This window comes from Miniopterus natalensis, chromosome 14 (assembly GCF_054644295.1).
Source record: "Miniopterus natalensis isolate mMinNat1 chromosome 14, mMinNat1.hap1, whole genome shotgun sequence".
Lineage (NCBI taxonomy): Eukaryota > Metazoa > Chordata > Mammalia > Chiroptera > Miniopteridae > Miniopterus > Miniopterus natalensis.
This window is the reverse complement of record NC_142094.1, coordinates 18,848,616-18,868,161: the sequence shown is the minus strand read 5'-3', so window position 1 is coordinate 18,868,161 and position 19,546 is coordinate 18,848,616. Positions and strand designations below refer to the sequence as shown.

Below are 19,546 nucleotides of genomic sequence, written 5' to 3'. Positions count from 1 at the left end.
GACATCCCACGTAAACATGTTTACCCTGTCCCATCCGCATTAGAGCCCCTGAGGTCTGTCTTGCACCGCTCGGGAAGCAAAACCAAGCTGGGGCTGGAGCCCAGGTCACAGACGGGCTTGGACGCGGCCTGGAGCGGCTGGGCAGAGCCTGGGCAGAGCCTGGGCAGAGCCTGGGCAGAGCCTGGGCAGAGCCTGGGCAGAGCCTGGGCAGAGCCTGGGCAGAGCCTGGGCAGCTCCCACAGGGCAGGGCGGTACAGCGGAGGGAGAAGCGCATGGGCTCTAAAGCGGGACAGTCTGAGTAGGAATAGTGGCTTTAGCACACAGTAGCTGCCCTAATTCGAACAAATTTCTTGGCCGTGTAGAGTCGGCACAAAGCTTAAGTGAGATATTTACATGGTCTTTGGCACAGGGACTGTCAGAGGGTAACTGGGCAATGAAGGGTAACAATGATCATTATGAGTTGGCTCTTGGAGAGGACCTGGCTGCTCCCGCTAGAGGAATTAGGATAATTTCCCTTTGTCCTCAAACCCCATTTACTAACCTCGCCGGCCCCGCCCCACCGTCCCTGTCCCATCTCCCTCGGCCTTTCGGCTGTGGGTCTGACGCATGCGCCCTTGGGGTTTCTTGCCGAGGCGCTCTCGCTCGCCTCCCGAGCTCCGCGTCTCTTCCGGTTTTGGCACCGCCCCCCTCCCGTTGGGCTCCGCCTCCCGCCAGCAGGGCCCCGCCTCCTGAAGCAGTTCCGGTTTGGTTTTAGAGCAGTTGCCGGATCCGCCGAGACCTGGGCAGAAGCCATGCCCGCGCGCAGCCGCCACCGCTCGCGCCTCCACTCCAGGTCCCCTCCCCGGGCTCCGCCCCCGCCGCTCGTGGCGCTTCACTCCGGCGAGGCTCGGAGGGCCCCGGACTCAGACGGCGGCTCGGACGCCGACTCGGACCTGGGTCCCGGCAGCCCGCCTGGGACCGCGGAGGTGAGCGAGAGCTGAGGCGAGCGGGAGCTGAGGCTGAGGAGAGGGGAGTCTACCCCGCACCTGCAGCCAAGGGCGAGTGGGGTGTCAGGGATGAAGCCGGGGGCTGCCGAGGACAGGGAGCCGGAGGGGCCGCGGGAGACGGTTGAGGGAGCCCTGAGAGTCGGCTCCAGAATGGAATCTGAGGGAAATGGAGGTTGTTGAGCCGAGGGCCCGAGGGGGATGGCGATGGCCAGAGGCTGAGGGGTAAGTAGAGGCTGCGGGGCAAGCGGAGGCTGAGGGGCAGGAGGCAGTGGGAGACCGAGGGAGATGGAGCCTTGGAAAGGCCGGGGCTTGGAGGGTTTTGAAAGCCGGGTAGTGAGAGGAGGTCGAAGAGGCCCTGGGGAGTATGGGACGGGAGGGGGAGATGCTCTGGGGATAGGCGGTGAGGGCGAGGCGACCGCGTGGCCGGAGAGACTGAGCGGGGCGGGGACTGACGGGAGACCGCTGACCCGAGCGCGGTGGTGGTAACCGGGGGAAGCACTTAGGTTTGACTGGATGAGGGAGGGGTCTCGGATGGGAAGTCGTCTGGCCCTAAAGGGCCAGAAAAAGAGAAATGGAGTTAAAAAAAGAAAAGGAGCCCTTGGGGATCCAATTTCGGGCTTTGGCATTTTCACAGGTGTCTTTCAAAGCGTCGGGGATGGCTCGGGTCATACACTGGGACTGCGGGGCTTTCTCCTCAGCGGACAGCGGATCCTTTTGAAATCTGGGGCGGGAGGGGCGGTTCAGCACTGATTTGCCGAGAGGACGGGGGGGGGGGGGGGGGGGGGATAGTGAAAAGGAAGTGATGTTAGGAAATGAGAGTGAGTGAAAGGAGTGATTCTGAAGTAAAGGTACCATGTGGATTTCTTTTTTAAATTTAGGATTATATTCACTACCAGAGAAGTTTAGATCTTAAAAAAATACTTAATACATTACCTTTAAATTAAAAAAAAAAGTTAAACTCGCAACAGAAATTTGAACACTTAAGTTTTGCAGATACTCAGGAAAACCGGTTCCACTTTGACAGCTTGAGCTGACACACGTACTTACCGCAGGGTAAAAATACGGTCAGTGCAGGGGCCTGGGTTCAAAGCGTGCGCAAAACTGCGTGTGAAATCACCGCGGTCCAGGGGCCTGCCAGACCTTCCTCTTACCCGTAACTCCAGGATTGAAACTAGAGCGGTACTTTTGGCAGATTTGCAGGACCAGTATTAATGCAATTTTGCAGATATTGTACAAATAATATTTTTAGTAGAATGATCTAGAAAAATAAGAATAGAGGCTGCTTGTAGTTGGCAGTTAAGGGAACTGGGATAGGTGGGTACACAGGTGTTTTTAATGGAAGAAACAGTACCAAAATTATAGTTGTGCCAGAAAAGTGATTGTAATATTTACATTTACTTTAGTATACATAAGTTAATTTCCTTTTGTAATTGTTAACTTATAACATGGCTTTATGAAATCTTTGACTTTGTTTTTCTTTTAGAACTTGTTGTCTGATGATAAGTTTTGCAAAGTTGTTGGCCATTTCAAGGAAACTTTTCATCAAGTATTTCTACTCTAAATGGGTATCAACTGTTTATTCTTCATGACATGATAATTTGCTGATTGCAACAAGCTTTTTTTTTTTTTTAAATCCTCACAGGAGGGTATTTTTCCGTTGCTTTTGGGAGAGAGGGGAAAGGAGAGAAAGGGGGGTGGGGGAGAGACGAATCGATGAGACACATAGATTGGTTGCTTCCAGCACTTGCCCGGACCTGGGCCGGAGATGAGCCTGAGACCAAGGTATGTGCCCTTGGCCTGAATCAAAACCAGGATTCTTCAATCCAAGGGCCAGCACTCTAACCACTGAGCCACACCGGCTAGGGTGCAGCAAGCTTTTAAATTAGTTTATGTATATATGTCATATCTTCAAATGCTCAGTGGACTAGTAATTATTTCCTCAAAGGAGAGATGAATTCTTTGCTTTTAGCTGTTGTCAAAAGATTAATTCCCTTTTCTTTAACTGATCTATATAGTTGAAGTTTACATAGTATTTCTATTGTTTATATTTCAGCTTATCCTCACCAGACTGAGATCCTCTAGAGACCTTGTCTTCATACTTAGTTCCGAATAAGTCGTGGCATTAAAAATTTAGTTAACATCTATTAAACAGCATCTTAATGTTACTGCAAAATCAAAAAAAGAAGTTGTTAGATGGAGTTGTACAATTAATATATCAGCATGTTTAATAGTTATTTTTCTTTCCCTTTGATAGTTCTCACAATCACTTAGTTGCAAAGAAAATCAATTTAATGGTAGAGCTGTTTCTCTAAGGCAAGAAAATGTATATTCAGAAGAAGCCATCATGACTGCGATGGCAGAACATGCAGACATATTTAGATAAATCAGTTTTGATTTCATTCTATTCTGCAAGCTCTCGTTCACATTGAACAACTACTTGTAAACATTTTTATTTTGTTAATCACCAGAGCCTCATGCTTTTTCAAAACTTTGCCATAGTTTTGCTGATTTAGAGACATTGTCATGGTGGTTCTGAGAATTGAAATTTGAACATTGTTTTATGAGAAACTGTTGAGTCACAGATGTAATGAATATTATTATTTTGTTTTATAAGGATGACCATATTAACTAGCTATTCTTTCAAAATTCATATCTCCAGGCCTGATATAATATTTAGTGTTAGTAGGGCATACCTAGCACAGCCATAACTTACCGATGGAAATCTTCCTCTCTTTATTCTTTATATGGTGGTATATTGTTAGTATATTGAAGGTTAAATTCATTTTTTAAATTTAAAGCTTCTGTAGCTTTGATTCTTTTTGTACATCAACTGACTTATATGAGATATGAATACAAATCTGTATTTTGCTAAATTACCGATGAAGCTCTTTTTAAAGATTATGGTATTAGTGGGAAAATGCAATATGAGCTAAGTGTAATTCTTTTAATGGATTTAGGTTATAGGGATGGACTACACAACAGTGCCCAGATTAAATGTTTTAATTTTTGCAGAGATTGGGGGAACTTAGTTGTTGTTTTTTTCACTTTTCACTCATGTGTTTGTATTTGTTTACAGTTAAGGTATTCTTATTTACATAATGCTGTATCTGTATTTATTTATTTTTTTTGCATGTGGTTTTGAAAACTTTTGAAATCTAGTTTTTTGGTTTGTTTTTTCCTAAGGGTATGATGTAACACATTGAGGGATAATATTTGGGTAAGAACAGAAAGAACCACTTGGCTAAAGGTAATCATGACAGTCATTTTACTTTAGGCGTTGCAGTTCTCTTGGCTTTGAGAAATCAAGAAGTTAACTAAAAGTAGGAGAGCATGGGCCAGGTGCGCTTGGAAAACAATTCAATGTTTACATGCTGCCTCTGTTTGCCATCTAAATATGTGACTATGGAATTTGTGACAGACCTGGGGTGTGAATATTCCTGCACCCCCTCCTCCTGTACATACAGCACCATCACTGGATCTAAGCTGAGCCTGGACTTCATGTTTCCATATTGAAATGGTGTTACTTCACCACACATTGAGCCCTCCCAGTAATCACTTCAGTACAGAATGCAACATAATGTGAGTCTATCCTGGCTCTTGTGTAGGATGGCAGAAACTGGGAAAACTTGGTTATAGTAGTTTCATCACAGTATTTTATTATAAAATAGTGTTTTATGATATGTACCTCAAGTGTTGTGGAGTCAGTGACCTATATTTGCATTTGTCTTAAATTTTTGTTGTGGGTTTTTGTTAAGCTTTTGAATTACAACAAAGGATAAGAGAGGTGGTAATATGTCTGTTATCTATTATCTTGACCTTTTTCTGTTCTCTTAAAATTTTAGGTGGGAAATTCTAGTAGGAGGTGAGAACCATGTTAATTTAGGGTCTTCCTACAGATTAAACTGTATCACAGAGTTATTGGAAATGCCAGCAAATTGGTTTTAGTTTGCTAAAACTAAATCACTGCTAGAGTGTCAAAAATGGATGGTAGGAAGTGGTTCAGAGTCTTTGAAATTGTTTTGTAATTACAGCAGATTTTATAGATGTTTTAGGAAAAAAATGCCCTGTGCTTACTAAGAAAAAGTAAACAATTTTTTATAAAAATCAAGAGAAAAGAATAGTTTTTGTTTGCTCACTGAAAATATTTTAATTTAGGATTAAAAAATTAAAATTGGCCCGGCTGGGCGTGGCTCAGCGGTTGATCGTTGGCCTAGGATCCAGGAGATCACAGTTCGATTCCCGGTCAGGGCACATGCCGGGTTGCGGGCTCGGTCCCCAGTTGGGGGCGTGCAGGAGGCAGCTGATCAATGACTCTTTCATCATTGATGTTTCTATCTCTCTCTCCCTTGCCTTTCCTCTCTGAAAGCAATAAAGATATATTTTTAAAAAAAAAATTAAATTGGGATTTAAAAAGCTTGATTGTCCCAAATACTACAAACTGTAGAGCTAAATGCCCAAAGTAAATCTTATCCTCCTACATTATAGTTTAGGCTTTTTGCTTTAATAAAAATTACTTTTATGCTCTAGTGTATGGATCTATAAGCTACTGCAATTTGTCTCTATTATGTGCATATTAAATAAGCTTTATTAGTTAAAATTGGATTTAAGCTTATTTTAGCATGAGTGCAACAGTAATTATAATTACCCTAAGGAGGATATATTGATGCTAACTTTACATAGTTTTAAAAAAATTTCTTCTTTTTTTGCTTTGGAATATGGATATTATTCTTTAGGTTTCATACATCACTTAGAAACAAAAACTTAAAATTTTTACTGTATACCAGATGAGTAATAACTTCTAAAAACAGCACATTTTGTATATATGAATCAAATTATATCATTTGTTCTAAATTCCTTTAGGGGCCTTTGCATGTATGGTTTTTAAAGTCAATATGTGCTTTTTAAATTGTTTCAGACAGTTATGCTCTAGATCTTTAGAGTGTTTTGTGTGTATACACACACCATCAGGTGAAGCTACAAGCAAAATCCAGCATATTTAAACCACTACAATCCCCATCTGAATGTGGACATTGGTTCTGCAAATCTTTACACTGAGAGAGTAAAGTTTTTATTTTGTTGATATATCCTTTGTATTCTAAAGAATGCCTAATGATAAATTAGAAGCCATTGGTCTCTTGTGTGTTTGCATAATTAAGCCCTTAGAATAGTTTGTGTTTTCCACTTATTGGTGCCTGTCACTTTAGGAAATTACCCCAATTTCTTCCTAAACTCTTAAAGTACTTTTAGGTATCAGTAATAATCAATTGCATATGACATACTTTTAAAAAATGTTGGTGAGTGCAGTGCTCCTGTTGAAATACTTTTATTTAGTTATATTTGATATTAAATAAGTCTTTATATAAGAAACTGTTGTTAATGTGTAGAATTCCACATTAGTTAACTGGAATCACTATTGTGTTGCTATTCTGTTTCTTAGTTAATGTTACTTGATTACATTGTTGCTTTGCTGAAAGTTAATTCCACCCTAAGCAAAACCTTTAAAAGATTTAAAAGTTGTTTTCAGCCCTAGCCAGTTTTGCTCAGTGGCTAGAGCATTGGCCTGTGGACTGAAGGGTCCCAGGTTTCAGTTGCAGGCTTGCCCTGGTCAGGGCGCATGCGGGAGGCAGTCAATAGATGTGTGTCTCTCACATCGATGTCTCTGTCTCTCTCTCTCTCTCTGTGTCTCTCTCTGTCTCCCTCCCTCCCCCTTCCACTCTCTGAAAAGCAATGGAAAAAATATCCTCAGGTGAGGATTAAATAAAAAAAGTTGTTTTCAAATGCTTATGTTTATTTTTTATTAACCAAAAGATTTCCAGAATTAAGAGTGGGTTTGACTTTTAGTTGACAGATGACACTCCTAATGATTTAATTTCAGGCTTCGGGCAACACTAGCAGAAAGAGGAGTTGATAATGATGGCAATGCTAGCTTACGTTTACTGAGCAGTTTCTATTTGCATTATTATAACAAGCCTATGGTATAGGAACTAGTATTCTCCTCACTTTACAGATAAAAACAATGAGACCCAACGAGGTTAAGTAACTGCTGCCAGATCACATAACTGTAAGTGATAAATCCACAGTTTGAACCTAGGCAGTTTGATTCCAGAGCCAGTACTCTTAACTACTATGCTTTCTGGATTTTATATCAGATTCTATTGTGGAATAGCTGTCTGAAAGTTTTTAAACTTTCTAGCCTTAGTTTCTTCAGGTGTAAATTAGGGAATTGTACCAGATCCTCCCAGTTTGCTTTCAATTCTAACATTGTAAGAATTCTGTCATTCTAATTTACCAAGTGTGATGTGTTTAATGTCTCTGATTAGTTTCTGTTTGTCACCTCTTAAAGTATAAAGGTTAAGTCATTTTCCAAAGTCACACTGTTTATGGGAGAGGGAATGGATCTATAATAAGATCTTCTCTTGGATTTATTGGTCTTACTAGTTGCCTCACTATTTCTTATCTTTTATTAGTGTGTATATCCATACATAGGTTAATAATTGAATTTAATTGATTTTCTTAATTTTCTATCCATATCTATTTACGTGTAATGTGCTTCAAACAGTTAAAAATATTGTTTTCATTTTTTCGAAAAGGACCATTTCCCTCTGATTATTAAGCATTATGTGCTCATTGTATAACTTTTAGAAGTTTTAGAAATATTTAGAGAGTGAAAGAGTCCGCTGGAAGAGTATTAATAGTTTGATATTTTATTTATTTAAAGATATGTACATATACTATTTTTAGAACATTTTCCTCCTTTTTAAAAAAACCTAAAACTTTTTATTTTGAAATAGAGATTCACAATTTTGTAGAGTAAAAGTTTTTTTAATTTTGTTGAAGTCTAATTTATCTTTTTTTGTTTGTTTGTTTTGGATTGTGTTTTTGAGCATCATGTTTAGGAGCTCTTTGTCCTAGTGCCTGAAGATTTTCTTCACAATTATTTTTAAAATAATTATAGTTACAAAGATAGAACAGAAAGCTCCCATGCACCTTTTACCCAGTTTCCCACAGTGGTTACATCTTACATAATTATAGTATAGTATCAAGACCAGGAAGTTGACATTTGTTTAATGTGTGTGTCTAGTTGTTTCATTTTGTTATGAATTGATTTGTGTAACCATTGCCCCAATCAAGATATAGAATTTGTCTATCATTATAAAGATCTCCCTTGGCCTACCTTTTATTATGGACCTCCCACTCCCCAATATACACTATCTCTTACCTCTGGCAACCTCTAATTTGTTTTCCGTCTGTATAATTTTGTCATTTTGAGGATGTTATATAAATGGAATCATAACCTAGATGACCTTTTGAGATTGGCTTTTTTCCCTCAGCATATGAAGCCCTTGAGACCAATCTAAGTTATTGTGTATATCCATAGTGTATTCATTTTTATTGCTGAGTAGTATTCCATGATATGGATGTATCACACTTTGTTTAACTATTCATATATTGTGGGATAATTTGGTTTTTTATTATCCCCTTGGTTGGAGGAGTGGGAAGATGAGTGTGTGTGCTTGGCCTCCTTACCACTGGGCACCAGTGGGCAGTAGTGTTAGTCCTGACTCTCCACTAGGCCTTCTCTGACAGCACCTCAGCAGGGAGTGGGGAGGGGGTGCCTCATCCATGCTGAGTAGGGTCCAGGCTCCCCTTATGGTCTCCACTAACACCATGTTAACTGATGGGGAAGGACTTGTGACAGACTGCTCCCTCTTGGCCTTCTCTGATATCACTCAGTAGCAAGGGAAGAGGGGAGGTATGGCCTAGTTACTGTAGCCCGACAAGTTTAGAAATGTAGGCTTTCCACTCAGCCTTTGCTAGTGGAGGTGGGGCCATGGTTTTTTCTATAGTGTTTAGCTGGAATAGAGCAGTTGTTGTTTAAAAGATTTTTCTTGCTAGGCTATGTCTTTTCTGGTTCTTTGGCTGGAGAAAACAGGCTTTTCTTGGGACTCTTTGTCTGTGTCCATTGGCATTTCCAGGTTTCTGGCTTTTCCAGTACCCTCTCTGTGATTTGTGGCAAAATAAACAAACAAAACACCCAGACAATTCACCATTGTGTTTTTTCCCTCCTGTTTCAAGGTGCCTAGCTAGCCTGCCTTCCTGTCTTCACCTGTCAGTCACCTTGGATTTGTTTTGTACGTAATGCCCAGGGAGTAGCAGGGACAGTATTTTTACTCCTTTTTCCCATAAGCAGACATCCACATGATGGTATTTTTTAAAAAATGTACCTGTCAGAAAGTTTAAGAGTGTAAATAGTGGCGTCTTTTCATCTGCTGTAGTATTTCCTTCATACTGTCTTTACTTTTTAGAAGCTGTTTCCTTCATTCAGTTCATCATTACTTTTCACGCTGGCTCCAAGCCTCACTATCTGTTTTATACTCTTCTGACAATTATTCTTATATCTGTCTTTATCCACAGTTTCACCCTTCCATTAGGACTTAGCTCAAATGTAATTTTCAAGTACTCTTCTCTAATCTTACCAACTGGAAATAACCTCTTTTCTCCAACTCCTTAACTTTACAGGTTTTTTTTTAACAAGTTACAAAAGTGAAAGTTTTATTAGTGTTGTTTTGAGAACTAAGCTAATGTATATAAAGAACTAGTAGCTGTAATATAACATTTTTTTGGAATCTCTTTAATATCCCTTTATAGAATGTAAAGCCATTATGGGTAGGATCTGTTTCAGATTCATCTAAGTAAATGTCACATTGTCTAGTGCAATATCCTTCACATTATGTGCACAATGAATATTTAATGGGTAAATAAATGTAATGTGAGGGCATCTTAAGACTGTCACTGGGGAATGCCTTAGTGTCTGACATCTGTATATAGCAGACAGTAAGATGTTTGAGGCTGAACAGTGCAAACCTATGGTTCAAAAATGCCTTAATAGGCATTTTCACTGACGTAATCTTTATCTAATTGAAAGCTGTTGATAAATTCCTTTGCTGATAACTAGAAAATACGTTATGTTTGTGAGATTCATCCCCTACAAGAGCCCTTAGCTCGTGTGGGGTAGTGTGGTGTAGTAAAGAACATGGACTTTGAAATGAGATTGCCTGAGTCGAAGACTTGTCTGTACTAGTTACTAGTACAAGTTCATCTTGGGCAAGTTACTTAACCCATCTATTTCAGGTATTTCATCTGTAAAGTGAGGAAGATAATAATAGTACCTACTTTATATGGTTGTTATAAGGGTTATTGCGCATACACATAAAACACATAGAATAGTTCCTGGCGCTTTGTTAATGCCTTAAGTATTACCTAATCTAGTTATTACCTGTTGTTACTTCCTGAAAATGCACTGAACGTAGTTCAGAATTTGAGTGTGTGAGTTAGGATACATGTTCTTTTAAGGAACAGCACTCTGCAGACATCAAATATCTTATACCTGCACATCCTGCTCTCTGTATTCCTTCCTATACCAGGAGGTATTGATTGGATAGCTGATAATCCTTGTCACCTCATTGTGCTTATCATACAAAAGTTAAACAAGTCCTCCTGGAACGTTTTAGTTTAGCAAAGGTTAACTAGTTCACACCAAGGGAGAATATGTACTCTTGTCTTTTTCCTTTGAAGGATATGATAAACTTAATAATAGTTCTGGTTGAATATATTTTCCTATTTTGTGCAGTTAACTCTCCCTACCTGATATACCCTTTATTTTGTCTTCATGAACAAATTAAAATGACTATTTAACATTTCCTATGTTATTTTTAATCTTAAGTCTGTTTTTATTCTTTTTATTAAAAAATTTTTTTAGTTGCAAATTTATTCTTGTTATAATGTTTCTATTTGGCCCTGGTTGGCAATCTTATATCAGTCCTCCAAATAGGGTTTGTTGGTTTTTTTTTTAGAACTTAAACATTTTTTGCCCGGCTAGTGTGGCTCATTTGTTTGAGCGTCATCCCATGTGCTGAGAGGTCAATGGTTCAATTTCCAGTCAGGGCACATGCCCAGGTTGCAGGCTCGATCCCCAGGAGGCAGCCGATTGATGTTTCTCTCTTATCTATGTTTTCTCTTTCCCTCTCCCTTCCTCTCTCTCTAAAATCAATAATAACATATTTAAATTTTTTTTTTTTAAATTTTAATTACAGTTGACATTCAGTATTGGCTTCAGTACAGCATAGTGTTTAGACATTTATATAATTTAAGTGATCCCCCCAATAAGTCTAGTACCTCCAACACCATACATAGTTATTACAATATTATTGACTATATTCCCTATGCTATACTTTACTTCCCTGTAACTATTTTGTAACTACCAGTGTGTACTTCTTAATCCCTTCATCTTTTCTACCCAGTCTCCTAATCCCCCTCCTACCTGGCAGCCATCAGTTTATCCTCTGTATATATGAGTTTATTTCTGTTTTATTCGTTCATTTATTTTGTTTTTTAGATTATACACATAAGTGAACTCATATGGTAATTTGTCTTTCTCTGTCTGACTTATTTCACTTAGCCTAATACCCTCTAGGTCCATCCATATTGTCACAAATGGCAAGATTTCACTATTGTTTTTCTGGCCAAGTAATACTCCATTGTATAAATATGCACCACATCTTCTTTATCCATTCATCTATCAATGGACACTTAGGTTGCTTCCATATCTTGGCTATTGTAAATCATGCTGCAATGAACATAAGGAATCATATGCCTTTTCAAATTAGTGTTTTGGATTTCTTTGGATAAATGCCCAGAAGTGGAATTGCTGAGTCCTTCTTTGTCTCTTAATAGCCTTTGTTTTAAAGTCTGTTTTGTCTGATAAAAATATTACTACCCCAGCTTTTTTTTTCCTTTTCATTTCCATTTGCATGAAGTATCTTTTCCATCCCTTTACTCTCAGTCTGTGTGTGTTTCAATCTGAAGTGGGTCTCTTGTAGGCAGCACATGTATGGGTCTTGTTTTCTTATCCATTCAGCCACCCTATCTCTTTTGATTAGAGCATTTAATCCATTTACATTTAAAATAATACATAACTAAGTGTGTAATTATTACCATTTTATTATTCATATTTTTGATCTTTTTTTTTCTTCTCCCTTCTTCTTAAACAAGCTCCTTTAACATCTCTTGTAAAACTGGTTGGGTGGTAATGAACACCTTTAGCTTTTTCTTATGTGGGAAGCTCTTTATCTCTTCTTCAATTCTAAATGATAGCCTTTCTGGGTAGGCGAGCTTTGGTTATAGGTCCTTACTTTTCATCACTTTGAATATTTTGTGCCAATCCCATCTGGCCTGAAATGTTTCTGTTGTGAAATCAGCTGACAGTCTCATGGGAGCTCCCTTGTAGGTAACTGTCTTTGTCTTGCTGCTCTTAGGATTCCTTCTGTCTTTAACCTTTGCCTTTTTAATTATGATGTGTCTTGTGGGCCTCTTTGGGTTCATCTTATTTTGGATTCTGCACTTTCTGGACTTGTCTGTTTATTTCCTTTGCCAGGGTAGGGAAATTTTTAGTCATTATTTCTTCAAATAGGTTTTCAATCCCTTGTTCTCTCCTCCTTCTGGTACCCCTATGATACAAATGTTGTTACCCTCAATGTTGTCCCAGAGGCCCATTATTCTATTCTCTTTTTTAATCTCTCTTTTTTTTTTTTTTTTGCTGTTCCAATTGGGTGTTTTCTGTTACCTTGTCTTCCAAATCACTGGTTTGATCCTCTGCTTCATCTGATCTGCTGTTGATTCCTTCTAATGTATTCTTCATTTCTGACTGGTTCTTTTTTATGGTTTATGGTTTCTTTTTTTATGTTTATTATCTTTTTGTTTACGTTCACAATGAGTTCATTTATTCTTCCCCTAAGTTTCTTGAGCGGCCTTATAACCATTGTTTTGAATTCTGTTACTTTGCTTTCCTCCATTTTATTTCATTTAGTTCTTTTTCTGGAGAGTCCTCCTGTTCTTTCACTTGGGTCATGTTTCTTCATCTCCCCATTTTGGCTGTCTCTCTGTATTTGTTTCTGTATATTAGGTAGATCTGCCATGTCTCCCTGACTTGTTAGGGTGGCTCTATGTAGTAGGTATCCTGTGGGGCTTAGTGGTGCAGTCTCCCTGATCACCTGAGCTAAGTGTTCCAGGAATGTCCCTTTTGTGGATTATGTAAGCCCTCCTATTATAGTTTAGTCTTGATTGCTGTTGGACTGTCCATGGGTGGGATTGACCCTTAAGTTGGCTGACTGTGAGGATTGACCCCAGCCAGTGTTTGAGTTGCTGTGTGGGGGCTGACCCCTTGGCCCCATGAAGTGGAATTCACCCCAGCAGGTTCTCGTGCCTACCAAGATCTCCCTTTGGGTGTTTAGCTTCTGGAGTTAATCAGGTCATGCTCTGATGTGATCTGAAGCCAGCCACGGGGTGTGTTGGTTCTGGCCCTCTTGGGAGAGACTTCAGTGCAGGTTAATGTCAGATGTTGCCTGTGACTGGCCCTGGGCTACATGTTAGGTTCTGCAAAGTGATCCACTGTTGGTGGCTGCTTCTGCTGGGTCTGGGTGTGCAGGGCAGGGGTCAAGCCATGTACTGAATTTGGCTTCCACTGTACTGAACCTGGGTCAGGACAACAAAAGGCCCAAGGCACCCCAAGATCTACCTCCACCTGCCTGTTAGGCTCAGCCTCTTAGTGAGCCTCTAGTAGATGTGAGTTGCATGAGATGTTCTGAATGAGTCACCAGGTAGGGGTGAGTAATGGTCACTAGGTTGATGCAGGTTCAAACTCCACATCAGTGCTGAGTTTGAGGCCACTCGGGTTATACCATGGCCAGCTACCACCCACCTGGGGCCTTTGGACCTTTGCAGCGGGGTGGGGTCTCAGGGAGTTGTCAGAGTGGGGCCAGTAGTGTTTATAGGTTAAAGCAGATTAAGATTTGGCCTTGTGGAAGAAGAGCTCTCCACAGAGCCAATGGCAGTGGTCAGAGCATGTGGGGCAAAAATGGTCCTCTCCCAAAATCCACACAATTCAGCCTTTACCTCTGTGTCTCTGACATCCCCCAACTCAGCCCAGACCTCCTCAAGAGCCTTCCAAGAAAGACTGTAGCAGGCCCAGGCTGGCCTCAGTCAGTTGATTCCTCCCCAGGGTATGAGCTGGGCACAGTGGGGCCACTGGGAGTCTGGAGGGTAGGACTAGTGCATTCCCATGGGCTGATGCCTAATGGAGTGGAGTACTTGACCCAGGAAAGATGGCATCTGGCGTCTGTGGGCAGTGTGCGAGAGGGACTCAGCACGGACAATGGTGAATGTCCCTCCAGCCTGCTTCCCGAAGCTACCCTACTCAATTTCTCCCTGTATGACTGTAGTCCGCTCTGAACCACTGTCCCTCTGCTGGAACCCAGGGTGTCTGTGAATGAGATTTTGTGCACTGGCCCTTTAAAAGGGTGCCTGTATTTTTAGCAATCTCCTGTCTCACCCTGGCATACGGTATTCCCCTCTGATTTTTACAAGCAGATGTTATGTGTATGGGCTCCTCTTTCTGGCACTGGTGTTCCAGTCTGGGGCATCCAGTGTGGGAATGTTACCCTTCGCTTTTCAGGGGGGACCTTTGCAGCTGAGATAGCCCCCCAGATTCTCAGCCACTGCATATGGGTGTAAGATCAGCCCTTTTTGTGTCTCCACCCTTCCTACCAGTCTCACTGTGGTTTCTTCTATATATCCTTAGTTGTAAGACTTCTGTTCAGCTATTCTTCAGTTGTTTATTCAGTTTTGTTGTTCTATGATTTAGTTGTAATTCCAATTTCATCCTGGGAGAGGAGGTGAGTGAAACTTTTGCCTACTCTGCTGCATCTTGGATCTCCTGTCTTTATTTTATTTTATTTTATATCTTATATTTTAATTACACTTTACATTTAATATTATTTTGTATTAGTTTCAGGTGTACAGCATAGTAGTTAGACAGTCATATACTTTGCAGAATGATCTCCCTGATATTTCAGATACCTACCTGGTACTGTACATGGTTATTAAAATATTGACTGTCTTCCCTATGCTGTACTTTTCATCCCCATGAATATTTTGTGACTTCTAGTTTGTACTTAGTCCTTTTACCTTTTTCACCCAGCTTCCCAATCCCCTCCCCTCTGGAAACCATCAGTCTATTCTCTGTGTCTATGAGTCTGTTTCTATTTTGTTTGTTCATTTATTTTGTTCTTCAGATTCTACATATAAGTGAAATCATATGGTATTTGTCTTCCTCTGACTTTTTTCACTTAACATAATACCTTCTAGGTTCATCCATGCTGTAACAAGTGGTAAGATTTTGTTCTTTTTTACAGCTTCCTGTTTTGTTTAATGATCCTATTTGGAAGGGGATTGGGAAACTGAGTTATTAAATTATTTTGGTTGATACTTCCTTTTTGCACATTCATTTAATAATGCTTATTGAGAGCTTACGTGCTAATCATATAGGCCTTAGTGATCTTCTTAGTAATCCATACTATCTTCTCTAAAAATAAAACAAAATAACCTAGCAAAAACCCACTAAGCTCTCATGCTGCCTTAGGTGCTATATAATTTTTTTTTCTATTCTTATTTTCCTCCCCACCCCTCTCTTTTTATTTCTAGTGTGGTTTTTGTCTACTTTCTTATTCTGGTTACTGTTGAACCTACTTAGTAGATGAAACGGCCAGATCACAGCCTTTGTTTTATTTAAATTATTATTATTATTATTTATCCTCACCCGAGGATTTTTTTTCCATTGCTTTTCAGAATGAGGGAAGGGAGAGAGAGAGAAACATCGATGTGAGAGAGACACATCGATTGGTTGCCTCCCACATGTACCCAGACTGGGGCCAGGGATCGAGTCTGCAACTGAAGTACATACCCCGAGGTACGTATGGCCTGGAATTGAACCTGAGACCCTTCAGTCCACGAGCTGATCCTGTAAACACTGAGCCAGACTCGCTAAGGCTGTTTAAATTATTAATGGGACATTTTACTAAAGTCTTTTTCCACTGACAATGTGCTTGGTTGAGAAAAAAATAGTTGTACAACTTATTAAAATAAAACATGTCATTCATTCCAAAGGTAATACAGGAACATATATATTTAATGAGAAGAATGGATAAAAACCATAGTCTGCTTAACTAATTTCCCAGGAAATGCAAGGAAACAACATAAAGTTACTTAGCCTCACCTAGAATTGAACCAGAGTATAGACTTTATGAGAAAGCTTGAAGCCTTTACTTTGGGTATTTAACTGGCTTTGAAAGATGGCAACTTGAAGGGCCTATACTGGTATTCAATCAGGGTTCACTTGCAAGAGTCAAACTATTCTAGGCTCTGGGCTGGGCTGCTAGGAATGACTTGTAAAACAAGAACTGGTGTATCAGGAGTGTTACTTTCCCATGGTCTGCAAAGATGTTATTAGGGTGTTAGAAGGCCGGCATTAAACTATTAGTTTAAGATCATGACAAACAACCCAATTAAAAAATGGGCAAAGGACTTCAATAGACATTTCCCTAAAGAAGATATACAAATGTCCAATAAACACATGAAAAGATACTCAATATCATTAATCATTATGATTAATGATTTTAATCATTAATCAAAACCACAATGAGATACCACTTCACACCAATTACGAAGATTATTAAAACAACAACAACAAAAATAACAAGGCGAGGAACTTGACGAGGATGTGGAAAAATTAGAACACTTGTGCGTTGCTGATGGGACCGTAAAATGGTACAACTGCTTTGAAAAATGGTATGGCAATACCTGAAAATATTAAACAGATTTGCTAAATGACCCAGTAATTTACTTATGGCTATACACCCAAAAGAAGTGAAAGCAGAACTCGAAGTAACCCAAATGCCCATTGATGCATGAATGGGTAAACAAAACATGATCTATACAAACAATGTACTATTATTCAGCCTTAAAAAGGGAGGAAATTCTGACACATGTTACAACATGGATGAACCTTGAAGATATGCTAAGGGAAATAAGCCAGGCACAAGCCAGATTCTAGTTATTTGAGGTATGTAGAATAGTCAAATTCATAAAGACAGAAAGTAAAGTAGTGGTTGCCAGAAGCTGGAGAGGAGACAATGGGGAATTGTTTAATGGATATAGAGTTCCATTTGAGCTGATGATAAGTTCCTGGTAGAACTTATCAGGATAAGTGGGTGGATAGTGATGGTTGCAAACAGTGTGAATGTACTTAACGCCACTGAACTGTACACTTAAAAATAGTTAAAATAGCCCTAGCTGGTTTTGCTCAGTGGTTAGAGCATTGGCCCTCAGACTGAAGGGTCTCAGGTTTTATTCCGGTCAAGCGCACGTACCTCGGTTGCAGGCTTAATCCCTGGCCCCCATCGGGACATGTGTGGGAGGCAACCCATCGATGTGTCTCTCTCACATCGATGTTTCTCTCTCTCCCTCCCTCTCCCTCTCTCTCCCCCCTCCCTTCCACTCTCTGAAAAGCAATAGAAAAAAATATCCTCAGGTGAGGATAAAAAAAAGTTAAGATAGTAAGTTTTGTTATGTATAGTTTAACACACACACAAAGAACATACCATCATATCTGTAATATCGGTATTAGGAAGAGCCAGTACTGCTTCTCCACAACTTTAACTGATTCCCAACACTTAAAAACTTAGTGACTTAAAATGGAGAATTACATGCATGTGCACACGTACCTCCACACCCCCAGCATTTTCACATTCTTTTCTTGAGGATAACCAAAACTTTAGTAAAATGACCACAATTTCACTTTCTACTTTCTACATCTCATGTCAGCAGATCTAGCTGGCTGAACCTAATTCACATTTACAATCCTACTTGCAAGGGATCCTGGGGAATAACTTTTAGCTTTCAACTTTTGCAGTAGCAGAAAACAACTAGAGGGAGATAGGAAAGAATGCTGTGTGCCAATTCACCATATTTGTCACAGACTCTGAGTCAGTGGTGATTCATAGCAGTCACAGGTAATGCTCTTTTAAGTCAAATCATCATTTCCAGTAGTGGACAGATTGTCCTGTGTCTGGTCAGTCACAGAGGTAGAGTGGGGCAAACAAATTTCAACAAGGCAGGGTGAGGAAAAGGGTTTGTTGATAGTCATTATCTCCTTTTGCAATTCTGGGCTGATTGTTCTTAGTTTATTAAACTAACATACAGTACTTACAGTTTTAATATGGTAGAGCACAACTTGAGTCATTTTTATTATTGTGAAGAGATTCATGTCACTCTAATGGGATGCAATAAAGGCTCATTGATTGAAGAGTACTTATATTAATGTTATGGAATACCAGGTTTAAAGTTCTTATGTTTATGATAGGCTTTTTTCATTTTATTAAGTGTGGAGATAAGAACATCTTAGGAAATATACTGAGTTCTTTTACTACTCTTAGGCTGCTGAAATCTCTAATTAGTATTAACTAAATTTGGAAAGAAAAATAAATTCACTAGTAGAAGAGTTGATGTGCTAAAAATTGCATTTTTAAAAATAATTTTTAAAAATTTCTAACCATGGTCCACCCAAAAGATAAGATATCTTTTGTTCCACTTTGTGCAGAACAGTCAGCTGCTTTTCTTTATCCGTTATCTACGCCTTAGAACTAAGTTTGATTAATGATTCTGCCTGAGTGCACTGTTCTCTCAGAGCTTTGATAATGCAGTACTGACCTTTTATAATTAAGTAATTTCTTAATTGCTTATATTTCAGAATAAACTTAAAAACTATCTCAAATTGAAATGCTTCCTTTACGCATACCAATTAACATTTTGGACAAGTACCAGGTTTTGCACACATTGCTTTTAAATGTGGATCAAGTTTTAATGATGTACCTGGGAGTTAGTTGTCTAAATAACACCTCAGATTCTTTGATACAGTTTTCATGCCTAGAAATCTAACCTAAGGTATTGCATACTATTTGTAATAGTAATAAACTTGTGAACAATTGCAAACAATGAGGAGATGGACAAATTTTATTATTGTATAGCCATACAATGGAATGGCCTTTTCAGAGGATAATTTAATACCATTAGACAGGACTCATGGAGTAATGTTAAGTTAAATGATACAGAATTGTTTATGGTATGATTTCTAATTAGAGAACATTCTGTAAGAATTTATATATAACAACTTACAAGCAGTAGTTCTCTGGGAGTGATTTTAAAATATTTAAATGTTCTTCAGTGAATATGTATTGCTTCTATGTATTTTTTTCTTTTATTATAGAAATACATTGCAAGATTTAAACAATGCAGAAATTTGCAGGCTAAAAACCATAGAAGTCCTTTAGTCCCTTATGCAGACAAAGTCCAATTTATCAGTTTGTTCTTTGATACATTTTGCTTTTGGTGTCATGTAAGAAACCTTTACCTAACCTAAGGTCAGAAAGATTTTCTCCTATGTTTTCCTCTAGAAGTTTTTTTATTTTTAGGTTTTATATTAGGTCTGTGGTCTATTTTGAGTTAATTTTTATATGTGGTGAGAGGTATAGATTGATGCTTTTAACATACGGATATCCATTTGTTCCAGTACCATTTGATGAAAAGAATATCCTTTCTCTACTGAATTGCCTTTGCACATTTGTAGAAAATGAGATATCCATATATGTGTAGGTCCATTTCTGGATTCT

At 39.3% G+C, this 19,546-nt stretch overlaps 1 protein-coding gene across 1 annotated transcript in view; it reads left to right on the top strand.

The window, feature by feature from the left end:
• Positions 1-791: 791 nt before the first annotated feature.
• The window catches only part of SAMD8 (sterile alpha motif domain containing 8), a 46,591-nt gene continuing 27,836 nt past the window's right edge, over positions 792-19,546 (top strand). Inside the window, exon 1 of the mRNA XM_016224091.2 lies at positions 792-965. Within this exon, the coding sequence (XP_016079577.2) occupies positions 792-965 (174 nt within the window). The remainder of the gene's footprint in view (positions 966-19,546) is intronic.